Source organism: Cydia fagiglandana, chromosome 8 (assembly GCF_963556715.1).
Source record: "Cydia fagiglandana chromosome 8, ilCydFagi1.1, whole genome shotgun sequence".
NCBI lineage: Eukaryota > Metazoa > Arthropoda > Insecta > Lepidoptera > Tortricidae > Cydia > Cydia fagiglandana.
The window spans coordinates 4,784,992-4,802,610 of record NC_085939.1 but is presented as its reverse complement, the minus strand read 5'-3'; the positions used below and the strand labels follow the sequence as shown (position 1 = coordinate 4,802,610).

Genomic DNA, 17,619 nt, shown 5'->3' with positions numbered 1-17,619 from the left:
TTGGAATAAGTTTCAGTATAGTTTTGATTGAGTTGGGGACAGGTAGCGAAATTAGGTATGTTTAGGTAAATAGGTAGGTATTGTTTTTTTTATAATTTACTTGGGCGAAGTTGGGCACTAACGGTAAAGTTAGGGTTTTGGTTAGAAAATGAATCTACGCGAAAGTAACAGAGGTGACATTCTTATACAAGGGAATACATAAAGTAGGTAAGAATAGATTTCTACTTTGACGTCACTGCACTTGCATTTGCAGAAAAAATAACTTAAAAGTAACAAAAAAATAATGCTTTCACGCCTTGTCAACAAATAATGTAGGTACGCTGCATTAGGTGGGATTGGGATCTCAATCAATATCATGTTAGTGATGACAACACGGTACACAGAAAGCAATTAACGATATCTTGTCAAGAATTGACAAATATATCGACTAGTAAAAATTACCCTTGTTTCACAAAATAATTGTTATTAAATTTAAGATGGACAATTGTACCAAAATACCTGTCATGTTTATATGAAATTCTATACAAAACAATCTACAAAATTGTCACCTGTCACTTGTCAATTGTCACTCGACATATGTCACTGACAAATGTCGGTGTGGTAAAACAGAGGTCTGTCATTTTTTGACAATTGCCATACCTGTCGTAGTTGGTGAAATAGGGCCCTGGTCAGTACACTCTTCATGAGCCCACAATTGACAATTATCACATTGCACCCATGTTTCATTGGATCTGCTTATACTATAAGGCTCACCACAGACTAGGCAATAGTATTCTTCTACAGAATCCTCCTTGTCGTTGAATATTTTTTCCTTTTCCGGTCCCTTTCCCCTTGTCTATTACCTTGCCTTTTCCCTTCCCTTTTGCTTTTTCCGTCTCATATTTTTCCTTTATTTTTGGTTTCTCCTAATGCTTTTTTAATATTTTTGGTAACGTTGTTAAGGAGTCGTTTGTACCGCGGTGTCAATTGTAACGGTACAATTGTCCCCGGCTCACATAGTTACTAATGCCCCCGAGTACCCAAAATTACATAAAGTACTTATATTTCAATTCCTTTACCTAACTCATCCCCATACTGTCCCACAAAAGAAACTTTGATAACTAACTAATCATAATCTAATACCAATCTAACTCTAGGATTATTTGGTTTTGAATAATATGACAAAATATTTCTCGAAAATACTTACTTTGATCACTCGAAAACAAAAATGGTCTCCGCGCACCTCCGTTCCGCGTCGCAGCGAGCGGCCGACTAGTGTAGTGTAGTAAACGAAGCAAGTTGTTGTATGGAGACCCATGCATTAATTTCTCAGTCGATGAAATTTTGCTTGGTTATTGTATAGTATGAGCCGAAACTAACATATAAATATCCAAAAAAAAACCACTCCTAAGTTAGGTATTTATACGTAAAAATACAAATCTGTTTATATATTGAACCGAGTAATTCCTCCGTCCAAAATTATTTTACCAAATAAGTTATTTGTATCAGTATCTGATACTAGAAAAAAATCTACAACTTTTGTCAAACATGAGAATATTTTTTTTACGATAATTCCTTTTTTGGCGCTCATTTTCATCGGAAAATTGCTCTGCCATTTTTTCCTTCTTATATGATCTTAGAATATAATTTGGCGTAGTGGGTAAGAAAATCCAAAAAAAATGCATACCCAAGTTTATGTATTTTAGAACTATAAAAAACTGAGAGTGGAAAATTTCTCAGCCTGATTTCTTTTTTAATATATACTAAGTAGTCACGTATATACTTAAATCCAAAATATCCAAAAGAACTGTCATCCCTTGTACACCCCGCTCCTATACACTGCTCCCGATATGTTTAGTTTTGAATACGCTCGTTATTTTTTTGGATGTTTTTATAGTTGAATGGAAAGAAAACTGTGAACTTAATTCAATAAATAAAATGGATAGAGAAATTTTCCACAGCGAGTAAAAAGGCAATTTCTGAAAAAAAGTATAGTTACATGGTAAATTTTTTAGATTTTCAATTTGTATGTATAAATCGGCAATAAAATGGCATTCCAGTGAAAAAATTAGACTGAGCAATTTTCCGGTCCAAGCCACGCCAAAAAAATATATTTTGTTAATATTGGTATTTCTGCGGGGATTTTTTTTTGATATTTCATATATTGTTGCAATACGTTACATGAACATGTCCGGAAAAGAAAGTTTAAACGGAGCAATTTTCCTTAAAAAGATATTAACGATTTAAGACTTTAGGTATTTACTTAAATACTATTATTATTGTTCTTTGGAAATTTATACAATACTTTTTATTTATTGATACTTTATCATACTGTAAAGCTTTTTCTGGCTGAGGAATTACTGCGGGGTCCACTACCTTTATTTACTACACTAAGTGAGCGGGTCCAGACAAGTATTGGGCTTTATCGTATATACCCACATATTCATATTTCGTTGTAATTGTGAAGATAATAACGATGGTACTATTGCCCCGTGGTACTATTGCACCCGGTTTACCCTACGTTTCTGCACTAGAGCAGTTTAGGTTCCAATTCCAAGTACGATTTTATTATTCTTTTTACAATAAGGAATTGAAATTTGGGTATAAATGGATGTATAACAATTTCCATTCTGATATTTGACTCCCCATTCCATAAATAACGATATTACTTTTGGCCAAATTGTTAATTGAAAGTACCTACTCTCAAAAATACCTAGTATAAAAATGTATTTAAAAAACACATGCATTTTACTTTCCTTATATGCGAAATGAAAAGTAGAGTGTTTTAACTCGGGTGAAAGGCAACATTTTTGAAAAAAATTTCAACAAGAAATGATCACTTGGTTAATAATCTACTAATGTTATTGTTATGCACAAGTAGAACATATAGAATCTTGTTTATTTACAAGAAGATGACATTTTTTTCCACATACCTATATATTTTTGAGAAAAATATAGCTAGGTATTTTAGTTTAAAAATCATTGTTACAATAAATATAGGCTTTTCCAGCGAACATTTATATTTCTGCCGAACCGAAAGCAGAATTCACAAGGCTTTTCGGTGGACGACCGTTACGCGAATGATTGTTTGGACTGACCTTTCTATTAAATGTATAGTTATATAAATGTATTTTATTGTGTAATAATCATAATAATTATTAAGTTATATTAAATCTGGGAATGAAATTATATCAGAAAGGAGACTCTTAAATGAGTATACTCGTAACATGCTTTGTGCATTAAATATATCTCCCTCTATTGAGTGAAAATAAAACAAAATACACAGGTAATCTGTGTTGCGGTTTTAAAGTGCCATCTGTTACACCTTTGATAAATTAAAAATGATTGCTTGTCAAATGAAGTCGCCATGTTAGAATTACACCTACACTATAAGCATCACTCACACAAACAAGCAATGGGGCAAATTTTTACCAATATTCAAAGGCTTTTTTCTTAATAATTTTAATCAAAATCTAGTATTTTTTTACGTTCTGCGAAGACAGAAATATATATACTACCCAAACATTACATATACAAGTGAAGAAACCCTATATAATAGGAGCTAGGGTGCCAAGAAAGTTGTATGAAAATCGAGCAAGGAGAACCACCTTAAATCTATCGTTCATTTGCAGGTAATGCCAAATCTATAGATTTCATCATAATTGATTTCGAATAACGGAAACACTTTTAGTATTTTGTTCCTTTTGAAGACAAGTTATTAAATAACATTTTAAAATGAGACTTAGCGAAACGATACTTTATTACATTATCATTGCATGATTCCTTAATGCTGAAAAATAATAGACGCTAGCAACTCAGTGAACTACCTCGCACAAATGCTCTCTGAGTGCTATATCCACGGATATTAACATAATAGATCGGAAGAACCCTGTATATTATATCATAAGTATATTAGATAGCCGATAAATTAAAGTCCAAATATTTTTGCTACGAGCCGAACCAGCGTAGGTTGATGTTTACATTGTTGTTTTTGTATAATTAGCTGTAAATACCTACAATATTAAACGTAGAGAGCGTTATAAGTAACTTCTTTTTCAAACGATAATTAACCTTAGTCAGTTTTCACTGTCAAGGAAAATGTATCTTGAAGTAAAATAATTTAAATCGTTTTTCCCGCGAAGAGATGAAAAAAACATACTCGTGAGAAATATGCTGACTCTATTGTAAGCTTTTGACACTGAACGAATCTACGGTTGTTTTAGATATTCAGCGGGTAGAGGGTAGTAATTGTTGCGAAATATTCATAGGGAGCTACGAGCAGTAAGTACGTGTGATCTAGCTGAAACTTAACGTGTTGGTAGTCATAACTGTATAGGTAAACTGAATCAAACATAGTAAAAAAATCAGATCTGTCTGTATTCTAGCTAATTCTATGTAGTAACTTGGCTAGTTAGACGCTAAATCTAGTAACATCCTATTAAAAGCTATCTAAATAGGTTGAGCCCTGTTGTAGTGTTTATCTAGGTAATTAAATTTCATGAGAGTGACCTAGGAGAATGCCTGTAAATTATCTAATTCTAGCCTATAAGTTGCTAAACTAACTTTAATGTTCGCGCTTTCATTGTTTTCTAATCCCAGTAACGTTCACTGCGGTACGGGGTTTATTCGACCCCGTATAAATATGGTTAATTCTGCAGTTGATAGCCGCATCGAACGTGTTAATGAATGAAAATGAGGACGCGGACATCTTTCTGCTATTCTATCTTCTAATTAAATATTGAAGACACTGGTGTTGGCTGCATCCCTCGTAATAAACACGCATAGAAGCGAAGCTACTACTATTTACCGGCCCTGGCATTCAACGTTAGGGCTGCCACACAATTTCGTTATTTTTTTCGGATATTTTGCTCAACTTCAGTGTGTAATATTAAACAGCTTTTGCTTTTATAAGTGTTTATTATGAATTCTATATATTATGTATAGCGCTATATTATCGAGGCCAGCATCAATGTATGCTTGCAGCTTGCGATGAGGTCTTCAGCCCATTCTCTGTCTAGTCTTACAATATTTATTTCGTCGGTGGCTTACCAAGCGTTATCCAAGTCTGTTTTACTTGATAATGTATCATAGTTGTGTTACCAGTTGTTGCAATAGCACGGCTATTGCTTTTCGTTGTGAGAATATTTAGTAGAATCAAATTGTTAGGGTTCTATTGGTTATTGTTTTCAAAGGTATTGTTACTTTACAACTGACATGTCTTCTGTACGGCCAAGACATTTAGGTTTGCTAAGTTATGTACAGACAAAATCGGATCCCTTGGCAGGGTCGCTCAAGTTTCCGGTAGGGTAGGAGAACTGTATATACATATGTTATATATTGTGTAATGTCACGAGCCGGCTGTATCGTATGACGTGTTTTTTATGTGAAATATAAGCAAATGTACATTTCGAAGTCTTGTTTCATTGTAGTCCTCTATTTAACAACACTATATTGCAATATTTTACACAATTGTAAGTGATCTGTGTCTATGTTTACTCAATGTTCACAAACACACCAAGCAGAACAATATTCCGAGATTGAAGTAGGTATACTGACAAACTCGATAGCAAGCCTACCTAGCATATACCTTTAATTTACCCTCAGAAATTCTTACTTTTATACAGAACAATAAAGTATTATTTAAAAAGTAGTTACTTATTACAGCGTGTTTTATGCTAGCAAATACATACAATAAACATATGCTATTTTTGTACAGTTTATATAGAAAACCCCTAAAATAGTAGTCAAATACAGCACATCCCAGTGGATGGTTGTTGACTGCACGACGGGCAAGGTCAGTGGAGTTATCGCTTTGCACTTCGTGTTTTGAGTTTTGAACCGCTAGTGACTTTGCTAAGACAAGCTATCTAGTCTGAGAACGTTACTAGATTTACTTTTATAATTGCCTGAGATATCCCACAGCTGGGTAAACGCTTATGTAAAAGTGTGAAAAACCACCATTACTAAAATTAAGAAAAAAAAGATTTACATATATACGGCCATATTTTTCGGCTGATTAGATGCTGTTTGCTGGAATAAGAATTTTTATGTTTAGCTGAGTTCAGAGTTCTAGTAACGTTCTTTAAAATATGATGTTAAAAAGTACCTTTCAATTTAGAGCAAGTAATTTAGTAAGTAGGTCCTACGTGTGTGAACCTTTTCAGTATTGAGCCAATGCTTTTTATCTTTGTCACACGAGTACTTCATACGTATGACTGTAACTAAGTACCTATATTTCTTTCGTAGATATATTGCTTTGCATGACTATTTACTTTCTATTGCATGCATAAGCTTACTAATCAATATAATTAGTTTTATTGTAGGTACATTTACTTTATAGTATTATTATAGTATTTTTTATTTTTCCAGTGACGAGTGACAGTGAAAAGTCGGAAACGGAGGATTCAGCGCCGCTGTTAAACAACAACTCTATTAGCTAAAAGTCCCTTCAGGCAAAGATAAAATATTTGCATTGATATAAGTCTCTCTATAGCCGATTCTAAATAACAGTTTGTTATGGTTTTGATCTTGTTATGATACGACCTAGATTCAGCTCGAAGACAACCGCGCGCGGGGACCTATCAGCGTGAGCGAGGTTGCCAACGCGATATCAAAACAAAACACAAAATTAAAATCGTAACAAATTGGTATACATATTATTACAACAGAATCGTACTTACTTGATTTCCATGAAGATTGTGTAAACAATAATGAAGGATTAAGCTATGAAAGCCACTTTTATGAAGTAGGTATCTGTTGCTTAGAATTAAAGGTAACTTTATCCTCGTGCCGCCCAATGTACATTAGGATGAACACTCAGTTTCGATGGAATGTCAACCTTAATTAAAAAGATAGTAGGTAGCATTTCATTTGTCTCGTAAAATTTTTGAACAAATGAAAATGAATCCAATTGAAAATACAACAAGATTCTAATTTCCTTGGCTATAATTTTGTATGGTGGGCGGCACGAGGTTATATTTTTTTATTTCGGTGGATTATCAAACAATTTTCTGTTCTCACTTCTGCGACTGTATTTGTTACGATACTTAATAGAAATGGGTGCTATAGGTACTAATAAAATGGTTTCTAAATGTAATGACAATCATTGGTCTCGGATACACGATTGTACCTATAACATCCATTTATTAGTAAATCATAACAATATTTTAGCAACTACTACCTAATTGTAGCAACTATTTATTCCGCTTGCCCTGAGTTACCTGTTATGTGAAATATTTAGATTAAGTAGAAAACATCTGCGAGTGAACTTCAGATATCCGCAATTCGTTGGACTGCTCTTTACACTTTGACGATTCATTATCATTGTTAACTATAGTAATGGTGCGTTCTGTAAAAAAAACCGGACAAGTGCGAGTCGGACTCGCCCACCGAGGGTTCCGTACTTTTCAGTATTTGTTGTTATAGCGGCTACAGAAATACATCATCTGTGAAAAGTTCGTGAGATACAGCCTGGTGACAGACGGACTGACGGACGGACAGCGGAGTCTTAGTAATAGGGTCCCGTTTTACCCTTTGGGTACGGAACCCTAATACTGTTTTAACTTCAGAATTAGAGTTAAGCTTATCCGGGATAATTGCGTCCATGGGGAAGGCATTCGGCTTCCTTCAGAATAACACCGGTTATGGCGTACCTTCGAGAACAGAGTGGGCCAAATTATCTAAGTAACTGTAGAGTCCGTCTTATCTAACTCTGCACAGTAAACGTCATATTTTATTTACACAGATAGAGACAGAGCGCATTTACCCGATGTCCGGTTTTATCCCAGTTGTGTTAATTATTGGAAAGAAAGTCCATTACTCCATTACTTCCACCGAGTGTTTGATAGAGCTAAATAGGAATACTCCATTTAGATCTGTTAGTGCAACTAGTGGAAAAGCGCTTAGCTTAGCTGTGTTCTTGGTACTTACAGTAAAATTGTGGTTTTTAGGGTTCCGTACCCAAAGGGTAAAACGGGACCCTATTACTAAGACTCTGCTGTCCGTCCGTCCGTCTGTCACCAGGCTGTATCTCACGAACCGTGATAGCTAGACAGTTGAAATTTTCACAGATGATGTATTTCTGTTGCCGCTATAACAACAAATACTAAAAATAGAATAAAATAAAGATTTAAGTGGGGCTCCCATAAAACAAACGTGATTTTTGACCGAAGTTAAGCAACGTCGGGCGGGGTCAGTACTTGGATGGGAGACCATTTTTTTTTGCCTTTTTTTGCATTATGGTACGGAACCCTTCGTGCGCGAGTCCGACTCGCACTTGCCCGGTTTTTCCATATTGAAAAGTCAATTTGAAGATGGAATTTCAGTGAAAAACGATCGTGATATACCTACTTAGGTAGATTATAGATACACAACAAATGCTTAAAATTATGTAGTTTTTTTTATCTCCAAAAATGCATTGACGAAAAATTGCGTGATGTTAATGTTGTTAACCTAATAAATAGTTAAGAGAGCCAAATAAAATACTCTTAAATTATTCATTTTATTGTTTAATTTTTTGACCCACCCAACTTTCAGATTCCGTTGTTCTAGTTTAGGTAGGTACAAGTGTTTTCACTTGCAACCCACTGAATCGTTGGCTGACAGTGCACATGGAACAACAATCGCTAAAATAACTTACATAGGTTCGATGAATTTTTCAGCGTTCAATGCAAGTTGCATTTTTCTGTGTTCACTGCATTGAACACTGAAAAATGCATGGGGTGCAAAATCAGAAAAAGTGTTTGATTACCTAGCCTACGTGAGGCTATTTTTTAATACTTCTAATAAAGCTAAGACGCTGATATTTACCCAAGTTAACATCTGATATTTTAGATTTAAATTACTCATACAGTTTTGGCTGTTTTTTTATATGCCCCACGATATGACAAAATATGCCAGATTTAAAATCTTTGTAAGAAATTTAAGACCTTAATTAAGCGGTTTTCCCGTTTACATTTAAATTGATTCCTTTGTGTATCTAGTTGGTGTAACAAAGATACTGTTGTACAAAAGGATGACTTACACAATGAATTACGTCGAAGACGGCTAATTTAAATAGATAGATTATTGATTTCAAAGACCATTCAATTACTTATAAGCTTTCGTACTTTATAACCTGGGGGCCGATTTTTGAATTTCCATCACTCGATTTCGTCACTCGAAAATCGGTGGAAAACGGCGAAATGCTAATTTTTGAAATACGAGCGGAGCGTTCGAAATTTGGAATTTAGTGGTATTGACCACTCGATTTCAATTCTGTTAGTAGAATTTAAACGCCGAGTGGTCGAATTTCAAAAATCGGCCCCCTGTCCAAAGCTGCAATAGGTACGTAATTAATTTGGTACCTATACCTACCTACCTACCTATCAATACATTCTATTCGGCTTTTTTTTTTAAATTTCCTGTTCCTATCGTATTCGGACCATATAGTTGAGTAAGTGACTATAATTGGGTGGTTAACCGGAACATTTAAAAATTCATAAGCATTCATTTTTATTATTCATAAGCATTCAAAAATAAAACGATGTCATTCACCTACAGCTACATCCATTAGCATACGATTATAGGTAACTACTGTCACTTACGTGATAACACTTTATCTCCCCCACACAAACAAACAGTCACATTTGTAAACACGTTGGCGTCGCATCGCATCATTCTACTAATTCCTCGTCAAAGTATAGAATAAATTGGTTTCTAGTTAGTGTAGATTTCGGAAAGTGTTTAAAGTAACGAGTGCTTGTGTCAAGTGACAGAGAGATAAATGTGTGAAGTGTTGTTTTTGAGAGCGGGTATTGTTAATTCTAATTTTTATACAAACCTATCAATCAAGTGACCACTAAACTAATAGAGTCCATTAGTGTTGTTAAACATCATAAGAATTTAAATCGCGATTTGTAATTGTTACGTAACTATAATACCTAGCATAATATTTGCAGTTGCTCCGTGCATTGCTAGTCGTAATATTTTTAACATATCGATAACAAGTTAAGTTTAGTTATCTCAAAACAAAGAACAATTGAGAATACAACTTTAATTTTTTACTATTCGTAAAATTATAAAAGGATGAGATTTTCTATTTGTAAAACTATTAAGGAGAGGAAAATTATGTAGGTATCTAATTTTATAAAAAATAAAAATATACTTACCTGTAGTTCGTTTTTTTTTGCATTAGAAAAAAGGTAAACTACTCGATCTTGAAACACACTTGAAAATTAATTCACGGCAAAATTATTTATGAATCATAATATACGATTATTTACATTATTTTGCTTTCATAAGACTTAAAAAAAATTACTGATTTAAAAAAAAGCGTTTTAAATTAAAAGACACGTCTAGATCGCGTAGTCTATTTCATTAGAAAAAAAAAGAACTATAGTATTGTTTTGTGTAGGTATAATAGGATGGCAGATGTTTGGTGCGTTGTTCTAGTGATGGTAACTGTGCCTACCTACATGTTATTAAGGACTGCTTCCGCATAAATGGTATTTGCAATGTGGACGATACGTGAGTGCAAGTGTGTGTGTGAAGCGCTTACGGCATCGTTCCTGCGATGGAGGGCCTGCTGCAGCGAGTACCAAGTGATTAAAGGTTTGTTTGTTTTGTTTACCACCTTAAACAATATAAAAAATAAAAATATACCTACGGTTCGTTTTTTTTTGCATTAGAAAAAAGGTAAACTACTCGATCTTGAAACACTCTTTTGAAAATTAAGTCACGGCAAATATGAAACAGTTATGAATCATATACGATTATTTCCATTTTTTTGCTTTCATAAGTAAAAGTTACTGATTTTAAAAAAGCGTTTTAAATTAAAAGACACGACAAGATCGCGTTGCGCAATGTTTCTAATTCTAAAAAAACGAACTTTAGTATCGTTTTGTGTAGGTATAATAGGATGGCAGATGTTTGGTGCGTTGTTCTAGTGATGGTAACTGTGCCTACCTACATGTTATCAAGGACTGCTTCCGCATAAATGGTATTTGCAATGTGGACGATACGTGAGTGCAAGTGTGTGTGTGAAGCGCTTACGGCGTCGCTCCTGCGATGGAGGGCCTGCTGCAGCGAGTACCAAGTGATTAAAGGTTTGTTTGTTTTGTTTACCACCTTAAACAATATAGAAATTAATAATTGTAACTTCTGTTACTTAAATTGACCGATCGATTCTCGCGGCGTTTTATAGGGCCGTCAGTCTTCTTTATTTACAAGACTCTGGTACATACAGTCAGCGTCTAAAGTAGGTAGCAAAGTATTCAAATAGTTCGGTACACCATATATTATATTGTGCATGACATACATAACTATTTGCATACTTTCACACTTTGGATGCTACCTACTTTATGACGCTGACTGTACCACTAATCCATTGTAAAATAAACCTTATTTTACTGACAAGCCTTCGTTAATCTCAGTGTAAACGCTATTAAAAGCTTCCGCCAGGCGTCGCCAAACGTCGGCCCCGATGACACGCGCCGGACCAATGTTTACTAACCCCTGCTGCTTAATACAGTTTGTCCATTTATTGGTTGGATTGTGTTCTTTAAAAGAGTGGAAATTATTTTTGTTGTTCCGGCATGTACTATCAGCTTAGTACTAGCTCACTAAACTTAACACGTTCGCGGACGCTCAGTCACACCAGTTGGACACCTAAATTTTGTATGGAAATATTGGGACTGTTATAGCATTCCTGTCACTACAAATATATCTTTTAGGTTTGTATATGACGCGTAATGCTATGCAAGGCGAATGCTATGCAATCCGCGTCAGTATGAAGTATATTTTTTATACGCTATGTGACAACAAATGCTATACAATTCGGATGCATAAGCATGTCTGTCACATGACGCAGTCAAGATGGGATTTTATATGACATCGCATGTTATAGCATTCATACATCGTGCTCGATGGACTTGATGGCTGAGACTTCTGACTTCCTAAGAGCGCGATTTTTGCTCTAACGACTCATTTGCTGACCTCTTCAAACAATTTTCTTCTTCTGTTTTGTTCCCTCTTTGCTTATAATTGTAATATTGAGTCCATCTCATACATGCCCCATGCCAAGCACGTTCGCTGTTCATTCGACCTCAAATTATGTGATACTACCTACAAATTATGCGTTGGAGACCGGCTCTAATCTAAAGGCCCATTCATGGGTCTCATAGCATGTTGTAGAGAGCCGAGTTGCAATGTTGAGCTCTCTTAAAATGAGAGGTTTGTTCTTCTAGCTGTCCAAGGTATACGCAGCATTTTACGCCAACACTACTTCTCAATAGTGTCAATATGTACCGCATTACACTTTTTCAGTTCCCTGTAACGCACCGCCGCGTTAAGTTCTGGACGTAATGCGTCCACCACTTTTCCTGCCAAGCGATGATTCACCCAACTTTATATTCTTTTTCGGATGCATCTGCACCAAATACAAGGCATGAAATATACACAGCATGATACCACAAATGCGTGTCATAAGGTGCTTACCTTGTGGGAGGTGATCATCGAGCGCCAACAGGCTATAATTCACAATGATATGACCAAAACTATAACTAGTAACGTAATTATTTCTATAATAGGTATACACATTCATGCCTCACTTTTTCACATTAATCGTTATCAAAATTTTACTGTAGTGTAATTAACAGCAAGTAAACACGTTTGTTTATTAAAACACAATGAAAAACTTGAAGAAATTGTAAGAAAAACATTAATTACGATTTTTTTTAAATACGTCAAAATCGCTATCGCGCACGAAATTGACCCAAATTACATGTGTCCACTCCCAGACGCACCTGCCGGGCTACTAAGGGAGCTGCCATACAAAGACGAATGCTATAGCATCCGCGTCACAGAAAGGGGGGCCAATTTGGAGACGTCACAGGATAATTTTTAACTTCGATAAAACTATGTAATATGGCAGTACGCATTATTTGACTCTGGTGACTGGTAGAGGAAAAGTTGATGAATAATATTATACTGTGGTTAAGCGGATTGATAAGCATTTCAACGAAGAAATTTAAAAAGAATAACGGATGCAATAGCAGGCGCGTCACCAGGAGGAGTACAAAAACGGATGCTATGCAATCCGCGTCCGCGAACGTGTTAAGAAGCCTAGCCTACTTCGAGCAACACCGGCTTCCGAAGCTAGCCTACCTCTATTTGGTAATAAAAATAAAAGAAAATGCTTTTTATGTTAGCCATATTTTTACATACTTAAAAAAATCATTTATTGACTGAGCGTCAGCGAAGGTCTTCGTTTCAGATGGGAAATACTGCTTTCGTATTATGTGCGGATATTTCTCTACCGGTCGCAATCCTGAACCGATTCTCGTGGAATTTTGTGAGCAGGTTAGGAATATTTCTAAAGCTTTTATCCTAATTACTGTAATTAGTCACGCGAATTAAAATATGGAAGCACACATTACTCTAATTAATCTACATCTCTTTCATTTGAATCACACACACATGTGTTCTGCGAAACCGGGTCCACTTGTCCCTAGAAAAACCCTTTGACGGGGTTCATTGAAAAAGTGGTTTGGGAATCTTTCGCTTGCTCGGCTATCAATATTGCACGAGCGGAACAACAACTTTGCCCCCTTTTAAAACAAATAACTAGATATTATAGGTACATAGACAAGAGCAAAAGTAGCTGAGTGTGCGAACATGATCTGAAAACATAACTTTCTTGTTAAGAGAAGCCCGTTAGGGCTATCGGTGTAGGTAAATTGCAAAATCCAACCTCACATAACGTAAATTGTATCGTATTGCTTAAATTTATGTATAACTTTTACATTTGTTTACAAATTACACCAATATAGGTACATTCTTAATTACATTTATAGTAGGTAACGCATTTTGAAACTGACTGATTTTCAAAACACAATGTAGTAAGTAAATTAAGACTAGAATAACAGTTCTTGCGCATTTTTACAATTCACTTATTTGACAAAAACCATTCTTTAGATAAAGGAGTGGATTACCTACACTATAATTCGTACACAAGCACATATACCCTCGACTTCATAAAGAGACAATGCAATAGGTATATCGTACGTTTAGCCATACTAGCCATAGTCGTGAGCAACGGTCCTTGACAACGCGACAGCGAATAAACGAAGTTACGTCCAATTTTTCTGAATGTCAGAAAATATCAAGGCTTGTTGTAAAGGTCGCAAAACGACTTCATCTTTATAAGCCGTATACCTAATGTGTGTTGTGTGCGTATAATCGTCATGCTAATACAGGCACCTACACGTGGTAAAACTAGTAAGTATGCCTTGTCCTACAACTTTTTTAAACTAACTTTGATTTGTGTTTTTAAGTAGCCACACTGAGGTAGGTAAGTATACAGTCAGCGTCATATATGTAGTAGGTAGCATATATGGTGTACCTACTACTAATACATATTTGAATAGGTACTTTGGATGCTACTAATATGCTCTGACTGTACCTACCTATACAGGGTAGCTAAAAAATAACTGCATTCCCGTTGCCAGGTGGTTTTTGGGATTATATTGAGCAACTTTTACTATTGGACCAACCCTGAAATCGCGAAATTTTTTGACTTTTTCATACATTTTGGCTGGTCCATTTTCTTATGGGAGGGAATTTTTTTTGCAATTTCGGGGTTGTTCCCATAGTAAAAGTTGCTCAGTATAGTCCCAAAACCTCCCTGGCACAGTCGTCAGTCACGACGATGGTATATTATACGTCGTCACGGGGATAAGAGTACGACAAAGAAGTAAAATCATTAACCATTTTTCGGGACTATCTCTTGTCCTACTGTATTAATATTTAATATTTCTGTTTGTGTACGAAATTACTAGTTATACAGTTAATCAATTAGTGGTGAACGTATTTTTTTGTTCGAAGTAAAAAAACACTAGTAAACGTATAAAAACGATAAAAGCCTTATTATTTAACTAAACAGAAAAGGTAAAATTTTTCGGCGCTCCCCGACCTTGTCCTGAATGAGTGAATGAATGATAAATGTGAAGGCAAAGAGGTGGGTCGTACAGTTTTATATCCATTATAATGCCAAGTTTTAATGAGTAGGTTCGGCGCGACACCCGTATCTATTATTTTAAAGCCGAATTACAATAACGCACAGGCACAGCGCATGAGAGGATGCCCAGCCAAAATGTATGAAACAGGCATATTGTTTTTTCGCCATTTCTGGGTTATCTTATCTTATAGTTTTCGGGTCCTTGCATACACGGGGATACACTTCGATCCATAGTGATCTTTTGTCCAATTACCTACCCCCCAGAAAACATCCGTCAACTAGGTACTCAAGAGCTTTTCCCGCCATATTCATTTCTGAGTTAGTCCCATAGTAGAAGTTGCTCAGTATAATTCTAAAACCTCCCTGGCCTGGCAACAGGAATGCACTTAACTTTTGGCCAGCCTGTATGTTTTAAGACTAGTTAAGGTCTGTGCGGAAAGAGAAGAGTTGTGGAATGTATGGGGCCCAATACATTCAACGATTCTTCTCTTTCCGCAGACTCTAGTCACAAAAAGTTGAGGAGTTATCCACCTAATCAGAACACGTGCGCCGTTACTGGTCATCGTAAAGTATGAGATTTATTACTACTATAAAAGTAAAAGTGAGGCCTCCAGTGGCAGAGGCCGGATTCGAACCGGTATTTCAGCTTACGCCGCTAATGCCCTAGAAATCTAGACTACCCGGCCACTACAGTCTGGCCAGCCGGACACTATTTAAGAAATATAAATCTAAATGTCCAATAAAATAATTTGATTTGTTCCTTATGTAAAATTTATAGAACTACGTACTTATTTTAGTTAACGGCGTCTACGAACGTAGCTTCGCTACGAAACGCTACGCCGTAACCCGTAGCAGGTACGAGTAGATCCCGTAAAATATGGCCCAATACGAACTTTAAGATACGAACGATATACTGATATCAGAATGACATCTTACTGATGTCATTCAGTTAAAGTGAATTTTGCTCGTACTTTTCCGTACAAGTAGGTATTGAAGCGGGCGAGGCGCACGATAACTAAATAAATATGTTACATGATTAAAATATCATTGTCATGTCATCATGTCATTGGCCTGTAAGTCTTGGTATAATAAGATATTGACACGGATCGCAGTGCATCAGTGTCGTATCAAAACTTAAACACATTAATCACAAATGAAATCAAACCTACTAAACCTACACGTGCGAGGGATACACGTGCCGCGAAGACACCTTACTTATTGTTGGTATATTTATATGGCATTTCCGGTAACAATTACATATTTAGTAGAGTTACAACCCACTGCCTGCAACATTACAAACGAATGCTCCAATGAATGAATGAATGATCTTTATTTCAGGCAACTATAAGGGCTGATATAGACGGCGCGCGAACTCGTATGCGATTTTAGTTATTGCGGACTGTTGGTTACGTCCAGTTCAACCTTCCGATCAAAAACCGCAATGTAATGAAACTCGCATGCGAGTTCTCGCATCGTCTAAATTAGCCTTAATAGTGGCCCATATATAAATACCTTAACGTATTGACTGCCAACGTTTTCGTAGCGCTACGCTCGCAGCCGATTCCAGCGATTTCCCGCATTGTAGAGGAAAGCGACTACGAACAGAAATCCCGCCTAGCGCGTCTCCGGCACTTGATGTGTTAAAACTACATTTAAAAGTATGTACGTAGTCTTACGGTAGATGTCACTAGGGTCCCCTTGACCCATATGGTGGAAAGATTTGCTGGCTATTGATGAGGTCTTGGTAGCCCAGATGGCAGAGCGCTGGAGTACCGATCCAGAAGCCGTGAGTTCAAGTCTCACCCAAGACAGTAATTTTTCCACTTTAAAATTTATTCTGAGCTTAAGCTTTTTAAATGCATCGTACGCAGACGTTTCTGATTATTAAAAAAAATTACCTACCTTAAAACTAGCATACATATTATCTACTATCTTTAAACGAGCAATTCTTGTAGGTAGGTATATATATATTTATATATACATATTATATCGGGGATCTCGGAAACGGCTCTCGATGAAATTTGCTATACGGAGGTTTTCGGGGCGAAAAATCGATCTAGATCTCATCTCTGGGAAAACGCACATTTTTGAGTTTTTATACGTTTTCTGAGCAAAGCTCTCGGCGCGATTCGGGAAATGAATTAGAGGTGCACTAGATATGAAATAGTAAAGATATGTGACGTTCCACGGCAAAAGGTACCATTGCCCCGGCTGAATAATAGCGTAAGCGCCAGCCACCATAAGGTACCTTTTGTCGTGGAACGTCACATATCTTTACTATTTCATATCTAGTGCATCTCTAATTCATTTCCCGAATCGCGCCGTCTGTCTCCCAGATATTATATCGGCTATCATTATAAAATAATGATAGCCGACGTACACTCAGCAGCAGAAGTTGCTAAGCGGGCGAGGAGTTCAAAATTACCTTGACACGTTCTTATTCTCATAACAAAATAAAGTCGTGTCAAGGTCATTTTGAACACCTCGCCCGCTTTGCAACTTATGCTGCTGATTGTATTATCTGGTAGCTGTTTATTCGGTACAAGTCAATATTGCCGCGGGCCCGACCGCGGCCTCGCCCACATCCGATGCCGATTACCTGATGTTCCGGCCTATCAGAAATCTGATCAAAAGGTAGATATGGA

General features: G+C 36.2%; 1 protein-coding gene and 1 non-coding gene across 7 annotated transcripts in view; both read left to right on the top strand.

The window, feature by feature from the left end:
* Positions 1-8,450, top strand: part of LOC134666510 (cholinephosphotransferase 1) — a 49,128-nt gene extending 40,678 nt beyond the window's left edge. For 4 of the 6 annotated variants that reach the window (XM_063523696.1, XM_063523695.1, XM_063523692.1 and 1 more), the window contains one exon: positions 6,349-8,450. In XM_063523696.1, coding sequence (XP_063379766.1) covers positions 6,349-6,419 — 71 coding nt within the window. In that variant the 3' untranslated portion in view covers positions 6,420-8,450. Of the gene's footprint in view, positions 1-3,578; positions 5,392-6,348 lie in introns of those variants that run through there. The other 2 variants (XR_010098515.1, XM_063523693.1) reach the window with 2 other exon arrangements.
* Positions 8,451-16,712: 8,262 nt separating this feature from the next.
* Trnag-acc (transfer RNA glycine (anticodon ACC)) lies at positions 16,713-16,785 on the top strand. Its single transcript has one exon. It is a non-coding gene; the product is annotated as a tRNA-Gly (tRNA).
* Positions 16,786-17,619: the final 834 nt, after the last annotated feature.